Source organism: Heteronotia binoei, chromosome 8, assembly GCF_032191835.1.
Source record: "Heteronotia binoei isolate CCM8104 ecotype False Entrance Well chromosome 8, APGP_CSIRO_Hbin_v1, whole genome shotgun sequence".
Lineage (NCBI taxonomy): Eukaryota > Metazoa > Chordata > Lepidosauria > Squamata > Gekkonidae > Heteronotia > Heteronotia binoei.
Genome location: NC_083230.1, coordinates 9,657,041 through 9,669,226, shown reverse-complemented (window position 1 = coordinate 9,669,226; position 12,186 = coordinate 9,657,041). Strand labels below are relative to the sequence as shown.

Genomic DNA, 12,186 nt, shown 5'->3' with positions numbered 1-12,186 from the left:
TATGGCACTGTTAGTACCTCAGGGGCTTGGCTTGGACCTAGCTGGTGGAGGCACTGGGCCAGGAGGTAGCGACTGGTGTAGCTTATGCCAGCTACAAGCCAAGTCCTTGTGCCGGGCATAACCTATGTTATATATTATACAAGTGGCTGACAGCATGAGTCTGCCACACTTGCACAAGCCTTAGCAGCATGTCATTATGTTCCTTATTGTGCCCACCACTTTGGTGTCCTGGGCACAAATTCCACAGGGCTTTACTCAGGTCATCAGCAGACCAGCAGAGGAACTCTAAACCGTTTTTGTTACTGCTGGTACAATTAGTGCACCTATTGCAGTTCTTGATCTCTTTAGGGCATAGCAGTTCTTTCCATCCCTTGACAGAGAAGCTTCCAGCTCCCACAAAAACTATGCAATTTGTAGATTTATAATCAAAAAGCCTCCACCTAGCAAAAAGTAAGCATTTCTTAATGTCAGTTCCTGGAAATTATGCAGACATTCTGTCCACATGACCTTTGATCTTTTATTTCTCTACCTTGTCTTCCACAAGGCAGCCATCTTAACTATTTTAGGGAAACACAAGACAGAATTATTTTTAGATACATCTGTACTAAGGTACTTTTATATACATTTTCACTAGATAATTTACTGAAATGTTTGTACTTCTGCGATGTATGGAATAATGACTAATGTATGTCATTTTATATCACTGTTTCATTTGTTGCATCTTTAATATACTTGTGTCTTTCAATGTAGGTGACCTCTTGGTAAATTCAGATCAGCCAAAATCTACAATTCCAATAGCCCAGATTGCTCCTGACCTGATACTGGCTGATTTGCCTAGGAATATCATGTTGAACACTGAGGAACTAGAATTTGACCAAAGACCAGAATTTCTTTTAGGTAAATAATACTATTGCTCTAAATAGTGGATTCAACTACCAGAGACTGGCATTCATTTTAAATTTAGTATGGGACTCCAATGCATTGTGAAACACGTATTAACAATTTCCTTGGGAGAATACTAAAGATTTAATATTTTTAGATATAATAGATTAATATTTTAAATATTAAATCAATGTCTAACAACCGTTTCAAAGTTATATTTTTCAGATTCTTTAACCTCAAAAATTTATTTGCAATGTTTTATGTTATGAGAATATTTAATGACGGTTTCATTCAACTAAATTATAATTGTTTGGTTCAGGAAGCAACCCACTGTTGTGGCACAAGTTCTGTTAATTTCAGTAATCCTACATTTGATTCATTGGAGTGTGTGATCTTTCAAAATTAACTTCAAATCATGGTTTAGCACTATGTAAATAGGACCATTGATTCTACAGTCCCTTTGTTTTCCATTTGTATGCTCTAAATCTCTTAGAAATTGTGACTTCTACTAGTAATGGAGAGTGTGCTGGCCACATTCAGAGTGCTAATGGGAGGAAAGATAACAAGTAATGACTTGTGAGTAGAATGGCTTTGTAAGTCGGGCCTCCATACATGATATATGCAGGACTGCCGATTTGGAAGCAATTTTATCACAGATTGCTGTGAATCAAGATATAGCCATGTTCTGCAGTAGAAGACCAATATTTGAGTCCACTGACACCTTAGAGACCAACTGACACCTTAGAGACCAACAAGATTTCCAGGGTATAAGTCTTCACGAGTTTCAAATGCTTAGAACTTGGAAGTCTTGTTGGTCTTTATGCTGTGACCCTGAATACTGTACGTATATTTTTATTTTAATACTCTTACTTTTATATGAATATTGTGTTCATTTAATGGTTAATATTTCAGCTCTAACTGGTTCCAGGAGCTTTGTCTGCCGCTCGGGAAAGCTTAGCAAATCACCCTCAGCTTTGAACTGATTAGGGGTCCCAACCCCCCCGCTCTAGCGGGGGACCCCAGGTTTCCGAGCCTCTTCCCCCGCTCCCCCAAAAAACGGAAGCGGGGGGGAGAAGCAGCGTCCTCCTGCTGCTGCTGGCGGCGTCGGGGAGGATGCTGGGGGTGAACAGCATCACCAGCGGGGGTTGAGGGGGCGAGGCCGCCGCGCCGCTGCACTGCACGCCCAAGCGCTTGCATCCGAGCAGCGCCCCCTGGGCATGCAGCCAGCAATGCGCCCTCACCCTGCGCACCCCTGCTTGGCTCACCCGCTACGGAGGCTCCAGCTCCTCTCCCGACCGCTCAGGCTCCAGCGCGGAATGCGGCCCAGCCAGGTGACAAAGGCAGGCGATTGGGCCCCTGCTCGGCCCCGCCCACGGCCGCCTCTTCCTCCTCCTTTTCGCGCCTTCCCCGCCGGCCCGTGCCAAGTTCCCTTGTGCGCTGCCGTGCCAAGTGCACCCTTTGCGCGCTGCCCGGGGCGAGCCCCGCGTGTGCCCGGTCCGGAGCAGGTAAGACCAGCTGGGCTTTCCGGGGAGAAGGGGGACACCAGGCCTGGCTGGAGGCGGCCGCCAGCTAGCGATAGGCCTGCCCGGGCCACGTGGGGGGCGGATTGGGGCGCCTGGCGCGTAAACAGAGCCTCGGGCAGAGGAAGAGGAGGAGGTGGCTGCAGGCTGCTGTCTCCATGCGGGGTTGCCAAGTCCCACTCAAGAAATATCAGGGGATTTGGGGTGGGGGGAGCCAGGAGCAAGGGTGTGGCAAGCACCATTAAACTCCCAAGGGAGTCCTGGCGCTCACATCTGCACGGACCTCAACGCCTTGGAAATGCCTTCCCTCCATTGGAAAGAAGGAAGCAGATAGGCGTGCGGAGAAGAGGCAGCAGCGCTCGCCACGCTCCCCGGCGCCGTTTCCCCCTCCCCCCCTAGCTCCACCCCAGTGTCTCCTGGCTCCACCCCCAAAGTCTCCTGGCTCCACCCCCAAAGTCCCCAGATATTTCTCGGGTTGGACTTGGCAACCCTAGAACTGATGGAAGTGATGCTCCATGTGTTTGAAAAACAAGCCTTCTTAACCTGAGGAAGGCTTGCGCTCTGTGTTTTTCTAACGCTTGTCTCTGCTTTCTTTTGGTAAAGGTGATGGTGGATTTGGATCTGTATATCGTGCTTCTTACGGTGGTGAAGAAGTCGCTGTGAAGATTTTTAATAAGCATACATCACTTAGACTCCTAAGACAAGTAAGAGAAACTCCTGCTTTTTAGAGAAGGCCAGCAGAGAAGGTTTTAATCGTTTTTTTTTTTTAAAGCAAAGCCGTTTTTAAAAGGTTGTTTGTGATTATTTGTGCAGTGAGAGCAAAGGCAGTTCTATCCCTTAAAGCGCAGAGCATATTTTTCTCCCATCACCTGATCAAGCAAGACACCTTACTCCCATAGAGGGTGCTTTGCTAAATTTTTATAGTGGTGCCACTCAGCGCAGAGTTGTACATTACAAAAACATCAGTGTTAGCACTTTTAACATTATACCAGATCTAAAAATTAGGAAAGAATATCTTTTGTGGAATAATTGGACAGAGAGAAGGATTTTTACTTTGGACCAATTAATAGATCATGATAACAAGTTTTTGTTCTTTTCTCAGCTGAGGCCTAGATATGATCTGTCAACCTCTGTTGAATGGCAGTATTTACAATTCCTGTATGTGTTGGTATCTAAATATAGCCCTGCAGCACTGTTTCAGGGTCTCCCTCACTCTCGGAAACTCTCATTTAATCAATACAGAAAATGACACCTACAATATTTTTTTATAAATATTTCATGTCATTTATTAAATATGATATGCAAAGTATCAGAAATCAGTAGGAGTTAGTGTCAGCTTGTGTTCAATCGCTTCCTATCGAAACTAACCATATTGCCTATACTGTTTATTTGTTCAAGACTAACCTTTTTGCCCTGTAGTAGAATGCAAGGTATGTCAGAGGGAGGGAGGCCTTGGGCGCCAGGGGTAATAAACGGCTGGCAGGACACAGAGAGACACCGCGCCGTTTCCCAGGCCAGGCAAGGCCGCCAAGCGAAAGGGGGAGTGTGGGTAGACTCCGGAAAGACAGATAGCAAGCGTGTGAATCAAACACCTCTGAGGGAGAAAGCAACTTTTGTTTTAAGGAGTGATTTAAAGGGCCCTGCCTTTGATGTACCCCCAATATATGATAGTACCCATCCAATGTATGTTATCACTTTCAATGGTCTTCTCCAGTAGAAACATTGTGTATCCAATAAAGAAACTTATTTCTGAAGAAAGAGTTATTTTGTTTTGGAATCTCAATGAACACTACCCTGACAGTTAGAGCACCCTTTTTTGCCAAAGAAAATTTTATATTGTTTCTATAGCCCTTAAACTGTGACTTATTCAGCAAAAAATTAATTTAAGAATATGCTAGGGATGCCAACCTCCAGGAGGCACTTGAGGATCCACCAGAATTACAGTTTATCTCCAGAATGCAGTGATCAATCCCCCTGGAGAAAATTGATGCTATGGCATCGTACCCCTCTAAGGTCCCTGTCCTCTCCGAGCTCCACTACCAAATCTGCAGGAGTTTTCCAGCATGGATCTGGCAACCCTACCTTCCTCACCCCCCGCCAGTGGCCGGGGAGGGGGGGACCTGGTAACCCTCGCTGGACACCACAGTACCCTTTAAGTAAAGGACTAAGTGTCTAATTGCTGATGTTGTAACATCTTAAATATATACTTTGGGTTTGTCCAGTTTTTCAGTATTTTGGAGAGAAAGTAATTACTCATATAGATTTTGTATTAATTCATTGGTCTTTGAGGATGCGTCTGCATTTTTAAAACTATTTACTTGTCTCTTGGAGGCTAACTGATAGTGAAAATGAGCCCTCTGTGCCTTTACCATTGAACACTGGGATGATCTTCTCCGTGGTCTCTGCGCTTCACACTCATGGGATAGAGCGCCCGCGCCAATCCCTGAATTGGTACCTAAAAAGCCCGGGATTTTTTCGCGCTCAGCACCAGTGGGCATGTGCAGACATCCCAGTACGCATGAGTGTGAGTGCACAGATGACCACTCGAAGAGCCAAAGTTATAGTAAGTAAAGTAAGTAAAAGTAAGTAAAATTTTATTTATATCCCGCCCTCCCCCGCCAAGCAGGCTCAGGGCGGCTAACAACAGCAAAATAACAATACATTTAACAAACCATTAAATTAACCCCAAACAGATTAATACATTAGTTAAAACAGTTACTAAGTCTAAAAACATTAAGTTAGATCTGACAGTACCATTATTAATCGACGCTATGCCTGTCAGTTTGTGTAATGATGGCGGATCTCCAGACTGGACCATTTTGATGTTTCTTTGTGGACTTGGTCAGCCGTTCATGAATGCCTGTTTGAAAAGGGTGGTCTTGCAGGCCCTGCGGAACTGATCAAGGTTCCGCAGGGCCCGCACCTCCTCTGGGAGTTGATTCCACAAGCATGGGGCCGCGGTAGAGAAGGCCCGTGCATAGGTAGTCCGAAGTTTAACTTCTTTTGGCCCAGGGGTGGTCAATCTGTTTTTACCTACTGACCTCAGTGCTCTCTGGGGCTCATACAGGGAGAGACGGTCCCTCAGGTAGGTCGGTCCTCGGCCATATAGGGCTTTAAAGGTAATCACCAGCACTTTGTACTGGACCCGGTATACAATCGGCAGCCAGTGCAGTTCGCGTAGCCCCGGCCGTATATGCTCCCATCTTGGGAGGCCAAGCAGCAGCCTGGCCGCCGCGTTCTGTACTAGCTGCAATCTCCGGGTCCGGCCCAGAGGCAGCCCCATGTAGAGGGCGTTACAGTAGTCCAATCTTGAGGTGACCGTCGCATGGATCACCGTTGCCAGGTCCCGGCGCTCTAGGAAAGGAGCCAACTGCCTCGCCCGCTTCAGATGAAAAAATGCTGACTTGGCAGTGGCTGTTATCTGGGCCTCCATTGATAATGAAGGCTCCAGTAAAACACCCAAGCTCTTTACCCGCTGCGCCGCCTTCAGTGGCGCACCGTCAAAGGTCGGGAGAGATATTTCCTTCCCCAGAGCGCCACGACCCACACAGAGAACCTCTGTCTTCGCTGGGTTCAGCTTCAGCCCACTCAGCCTAAGCCATGTTGCAACAGCCTGTAGGGCCTGATCTAGGCTCCCCGGGGCAGAGGCGGGCCGGCCGTCCATTAGCAGATAGAGCTGGGTGTCATCTGCATATTGATGGCAACCCAGCCCAAACCTCCGGACAATCTGGGCAAGGGGGCGCATATAGATGTTAAATAACATCGGGGAGAGAACTGCTCCCTGAGGCACCCCACAATCTAGTGTGCGCCTCTGGGATCGTTCACCCCCAATTGCCACCCTTTGTCCCCGACCCATGAGGAAGGAGGAAAGCCATTGTAAGGCCAACCCCCTAACCCCTATGTCAGCGAGGCGGTGGATCAGCAGCCGATGGTCGACTGTGTCAAATGCAGCCGACAGATCTAATAACATCAGCACTGCCACACCGCCTCGATCCAGTTGCCGTTGGAGGTCATCTACTAAGGCGACCAGAACCGTCTCTGTCCCGTGGCCTGGCCGAAAACCAGACTGGCACGGATCTAGGACAGAAGCGTCATCTAGAAACCTCTGTAGCTGCAACGCCACTGCCCTCTCGATAATTTTACCTAAGAATGGTAAATTAGACACCGGTCGGTAATTTGCCAATTCGGCCGGGTCTGCTGTAGGTTTTTTCAAGAGGGGGCGGACCAAGGCCTCTTTCAGAGGTGTTGGAAAACGCCCCTCTGAGAGGGATCTATTTATGATGTCCCGTAAAGGACATCTAAGCTCCCTCTGGCAAGATTTAATCAGCCAAGAGGGGCAAGGGTCCAAATCGCATGTTGTTGGGCGGGCAGCAGAGAGGATTCCATCGACTTCCTCCAGGCTGAGTGGGTCAAAGTGGCCCAGCGTAAAATCCGAAGACAGGTGCGGGGCCTCAATTTCACTCACTGTATCTAATGTGATAGGCAGGTCTTGGCGGAGCGACGAGATTTTATCTGCAAAATATTTCGCAAATGCCTCACAGCCTATCTCTAATTCTCTAACGTTTGGTTTGCCTTGTGGCAATGTTATTAGATCCCCAATTACTCTAAACAATTGTGCTGGGCGCGAATTTGCAGATGCAATCTTGGCTGCAAAGTATTCTTTCTTTGCAGCCTTGACTGCCATCTCATATGACTTCATAAACATTCTATAGGATGTTCTCGTCGCTTCGTCCCGAGTATGCCTCCACCGCCTCTCTAGTCGTCTGAGCCCTTGTTTCAGCTGGTGTAGCTCCAAGGTATACCATGGGGCCAGCCTCACACGAGGGCGCAGAGGGCGCCGGGGTACAATTTCATCGATAGCCCTGGATAGTTGGCCCTGCCAAACTTCCACCAGGTCATCGAGGGAATTGCTAGTGGGCCAGGGATCCCTCAGGGCTGTTTGGAACCGTTCCGGGTCCATCAAGCCCCGAGGGCGAGCCAAAATAGGCTCTCCGCCCATACAGGGTTGAGGCGACATCTCCATACGGGCCTTAAGGGCTAGGTGATCCGACCATGGAACCGCTTCCACCGCGATATCGTTCACCAAAATCCCGGACGCAAAGATCAGGTCTAATGTGTGCCCGGCCTGATGCGTGGGAGTTGTGACAAATTGAGAGAGCCCCAGTGTCGCCATGGAAGACACTAGGTCCATCGCCTGAGTGGAGGCTGTGTCATCGGCATGGACATTGAAGTCGCCCAGGACCATGAGCCCCGGGTACTCCAACGCCCAGCCCGCCACTGCCTCCAATAGTGATGGTAAGGCGCTGGCTGGTGCGTTGGGCGTACGGTACACCAGCCAGACCGCCAACCCCTCTCCAACATCCCACATCAGACCGGCACATTCGATGCCGTTGATCTCTGGGGCCGGGAGAGCCCGAAAGGAGTAACCCTCCCGTATGAACAACGCCACCCCTCCCCCCCGCCCGTTATTCCGTGACTGGTGAAAGACCGAGTAACCTGGGGGGGGTCATCTGGGAGAGAGCTACTGTCTCTCCGTCCCGCACCCAGGTCTCGGTCACGCAAGCCAGGTCCACTTCCTGTTGGAGCAGAAACTCCTTGAGGATCGAGGTCTTATTATTGATGGACCTGGCGTTGCATAACACCAGTGACGGAGACGAGCATTTCCTCTTGGCCCTGCTACCTACCACCGTTGGGATGGGAAGTAGACTGGAAGGTGGCCGAGCACCATTTTGTCTCTGTCTCCTTCCCTTGTATATCTGTCTATTCCCACCGTCATATCTTCCCCTCCCCAGGAGCACTAGGTAAGCAACCTGTCTTTTTTGTCCTCTGCTTTTGAATGGCCGTAATAAATACTGAATGGAACACAGGAGAAACAAACGTCCACGTCCAGTAATCCAATGTCTTGAGGACTTACAACCTGATCAACGCTTGAACGATTGGCATATAGACAACAATTGCACATGGACATACTTTTAGATATTTGTGAACCTTTTCTTGATGGTTATCTGTAGACTTGCTGCCGTTGTTATATTTTGTTATTTTTATTCCTTTATCTTAGGGGGTTGTAATTAATTTTTTTTAATTAAAAATTGCCCCTGTATTTGATTCTGTCTAGGAACTTGCAGTGCTTTGCCACCTTCATCATCCTAGCTTAGTGTCTCTACTGGCTGCAGCTGTGCGTCCCAGGATGCTGGTCATGGAACTCGCCCCTAAGGGATCACTAGATCGATTGCTGCAACAAGACAGTGCAACTTTAACCAGGACGCTCCAGCACAGGATAGCTTTACATGTAGCTGATGGCTTAAGGTAAAAACGTTTCTTTCCGTCTGCAAGTGACAAGTCTGTCTTAAAGCTTTTTAAATTTTTATTATTTTGCATATATATACACACACACACACACAAATATGCTTTTGTTCACACCCAACAATTTTAGGCTCATGTATAAGTAGCAATTATTTCTGTTAATTGCAGTTCTAATACCGTAGTATATTTAACTGCTTGAATTAAAGTTCTGCTGCAAGTGATTTCATGTCTTGCACTCCATGTTAGTTATGAAATGATTATTGCAGGAAGAGAAACATAGATTTAATAATGTTCATAAGGCTCCAGATTCTATGAAAGCAAGAATAAGTACCATAAGAACATAAGAGAGGCCATGTTGGATCAGGCCAATGGCCCATCCAGTCCAACACTCTGTATCACACAGTGGCCAAAAATTTATTTATTTATTTATTTATATACATACATATATATATATATACATATATATATATATATATATACACACACACACACACACACACACTGTGGCTAATAGCCACTGATGGATCTCTGCTCCATATTTTTATCTAACCCCCTCTTGAAGCTGGCTATGCTTGTAGCCTCCACCACCTCCTGTGGCAGTGAATTCCACATGTTAATCGCCCTTTGGGTGAAGAAGTACTTCCCTTTATCCGTTTTATCCTTTTACCAGTTGTGCACTCTGTTCTGCAAAAGTTAAGATAGATTTGTCCGGTTGGTGGAAATAGGACTTGGAGCTTAACATTTCTTAAATTCCAACTAATGTTATGTTTTCATTAATAGCTCTCAGTCCACTGCCTGCCGCTTAACATGGAGTGTGAATCTCTGATCCCTCCGAAGCCAGTCATGTCACTGATCCCACATTGCCCTGCTCAGCCCCAATCTACATCATAGACAGGACGGTGATCAGCATAGGCTAAAGCCTCCCCAGAGTACACTTGATGTATGTCTGACCAGTTCTTACCAGTCTTGTGAGCACAGGATGTTAAACTGACACTGCTATAGCACCTAGCTTTGATTATTCGATATTTTCTTTTTCTAATAGGTATCTACATTCAGCAATGATTATCTACCGTGATTTAAAGCCCCATAATGTCCTGCTTTTCACGCTGTACCCTAATTCAGCAATCATTGCAAAGATTGCGGACTATGGCATTTCTCAGTATTGTTGCAGAATGGGGATAAAAACTTCAGAAGGCACTCCAGGTATGAAAGTCGTAATATTTAAATCAAATCAGAGTGCCACTGGAATCTCTGTGGGACCAAAGTTAAGGTGGTAGCACATGAAAGCGATGTGAGTCGTCAGGAATGCAGATTCCCCAGCCAGTTCCTGAGTCAACTCCATCCATCTTTTTGCGTGGCTGGGAAGATTGTCACCTCAATGACAACTCTTCATCTTCAGGCATGCAAGAAATTGCACCTGCTTTCTGGTCTCACTTACCTTTACCTAAAAATGTATAAGACCTAGTACTATTGATCATGACATGCTGGTGAAAAATGGGTAGAAACTGGCAGGTGTCTATCATTCCAGTGAACTAACCTATGTTAGTCTATTGTAGCCAACCAAAACAAAAGTCTAGTGGCATCTCTTAACAGACTAATAACATTTCCTCCAGTATGAGCTTTCATGTCTACAGTATTCAAATAGTTCCCAGTCAAGGAAATTCCACACAGTGAGGGTGGTAGCTGATAAAAGTGTGTAAGAATCCCAGAAGGGGATATTTCAGGGCGTGTTATTTCCCTATTGTTGGCCCCTCTTTCATTTCCCCAATGGCCCCCAATTTGTTTTAATTCTAGCTTAAGTCTAATTCTAACATAGCTCAGTGTGAGTGTGATTTGCTGGGTTTTGGAATTCTAGTTATTTTGAATGAGGTAGCTTAGAAGTCTAAAACAGTTAACTTCTTCCAGGGCTATTCATTCATTCACCATGCATTACGTTTGGCCTGGGTTTTTTGTTTGTTTAATGTATGCTTCAGCTACCTAGCATATTAAAGCTTGAAATGAAAAAAACAATATCATTGACTCTGAGATTACCCTCATTTTCCTGTACATGCTGTATCTCTTCCTATTTGTGAATGTTTATGTGTGGAATTGAGATGGTTACTCTTATTAAGTGGTTCATAATCTATTTCCCATAATTAACTTTCAGGAAACTCATATTCTTTCTAGGCAATAAATACTATTTTGATAATTTTTGGATAGAATTCCATGGATCATTTAACATTATGTTTTGAAATTAATGACAAGTTCATTATCTTCCCATTGAGAAGCATAACAATGTATTTTTGTATTTTTTTAAGGATTTAGAGCACCAGAAGTTGCAAGAGGAAATGTTATTTACAATCAGCAAGCTGATGTTTATTCATTTGGCTTGCTCTTGTATGACATTTTAACAGCTGGTGGAAGAATATTAGAAGGCATGAAATTTCCAAATGAATTTGATGAATTAGCTATCCATGGAAAGTTGCCAGGTACCTTTCATTTCCTTAATATTTAATTCAGGGACCTGCAAGTTGTGGTTGTCTCTGTCACGTTCTCAGGGTGCAGGCAGGCAGGAGTCCAAAGCCAGTCCAAGGTCAAAGTCCAGGAAGTCAAGCAGGAGCCAAGTCACCAATGCAGAATCACAAACCGGAATCAGAAGTCAGTGTCCAAAAGCCAAAAGGTCAGGGTGCCAAGGAAATCAAGCAGGTCAGGATCAGGAAGGAGCGTGGATGCAAGCCAGAGAATAGACTTGTTACTTCCACAAGATTACCAATTCCTGGGTGGGAGCTATATGGGAGTCTCAATCAGCCTGCTACCTGAGTGGCAGTGACTCTGCTAGAACTCAGGGCTGAGAGACCTGAAGCATCGGCGTGCCTCATGTCTTTGCTCTGAAAGTTCTTTCCGGAGCCTGCTTCGAACTCTTGAGATGGGAGGAGGAGAGCTTGGAGGAGGAGATTGATCGTCAACAGCTGACACTGGTGCCTGGAGAGTGATTGATGGGCCAGCTGCTGTTTGTTCAGCTGAGGAACTGACTGGCGACTCTTCCAGGTCTGTTAACCCTTCCAGCTCCTCCTCATCAGGGCTCATGACAGTCTTTGAAGTACTTTTCTTTCTAGCAGACAGTCCTACAACAGGAATAATTTAGTTTTCAGAGAGCCAGAAATCTGCTATCTTGAGGAACTGCCAAACCCGGTGAAACACTGTGTATGTGTTAACTGTACTTAATGTTTTCTTGCATTTGCTATTATGAAGGCATTTTAAAGATCGTATTGTCCATGGTGTAGGAAACAGCAGCACAAACTGACAAACTGAATCCAATGACCTTTAATTTAAAGATACTTAATGGAGAATACTGAGGTTTGGTGACCTGTCCTTTTTCTTTATTTGTAATTCTGTATTTCAACTTTTGAAGTTGATTTATTCATAAATAGCAACTGACCTCTTGCGTTTCTTCTTAAAATATGACTTCTTGATCGTCATATGTGGCCACCTAATGATCAAG

The 12,186-nt window shown here is 45.8% G+C and overlaps 1 protein-coding gene across 2 annotated transcripts in view; it reads left to right on the top strand.

The window, feature by feature from the left end:
• LRRK2 (leucine rich repeat kinase 2) overlaps positions 1 to 12,186 on the top strand; it is a 180,643-nt gene that overhangs the window by 128,694 nt on the left and 39,763 nt on the right. For both annotated transcript variants that reach the window (XM_060244741.1, XM_060244742.1), the window contains exons 38-42: positions 751 to 897; positions 3,006 to 3,106; positions 8,518 to 8,708; positions 9,748 to 9,908; positions 11,003 to 11,173. In XM_060244741.1, coding sequence (XP_060100724.1) covers positions 751 to 897; positions 3,006 to 3,106; positions 8,518 to 8,708; positions 9,748 to 9,908; positions 11,003 to 11,173 — 771 coding nt within the window. The remainder of the gene's footprint in view (positions 1 to 750; positions 898 to 3,005; positions 3,107 to 8,517; positions 8,709 to 9,747; positions 9,909 to 11,002; positions 11,174 to 12,186) is intronic.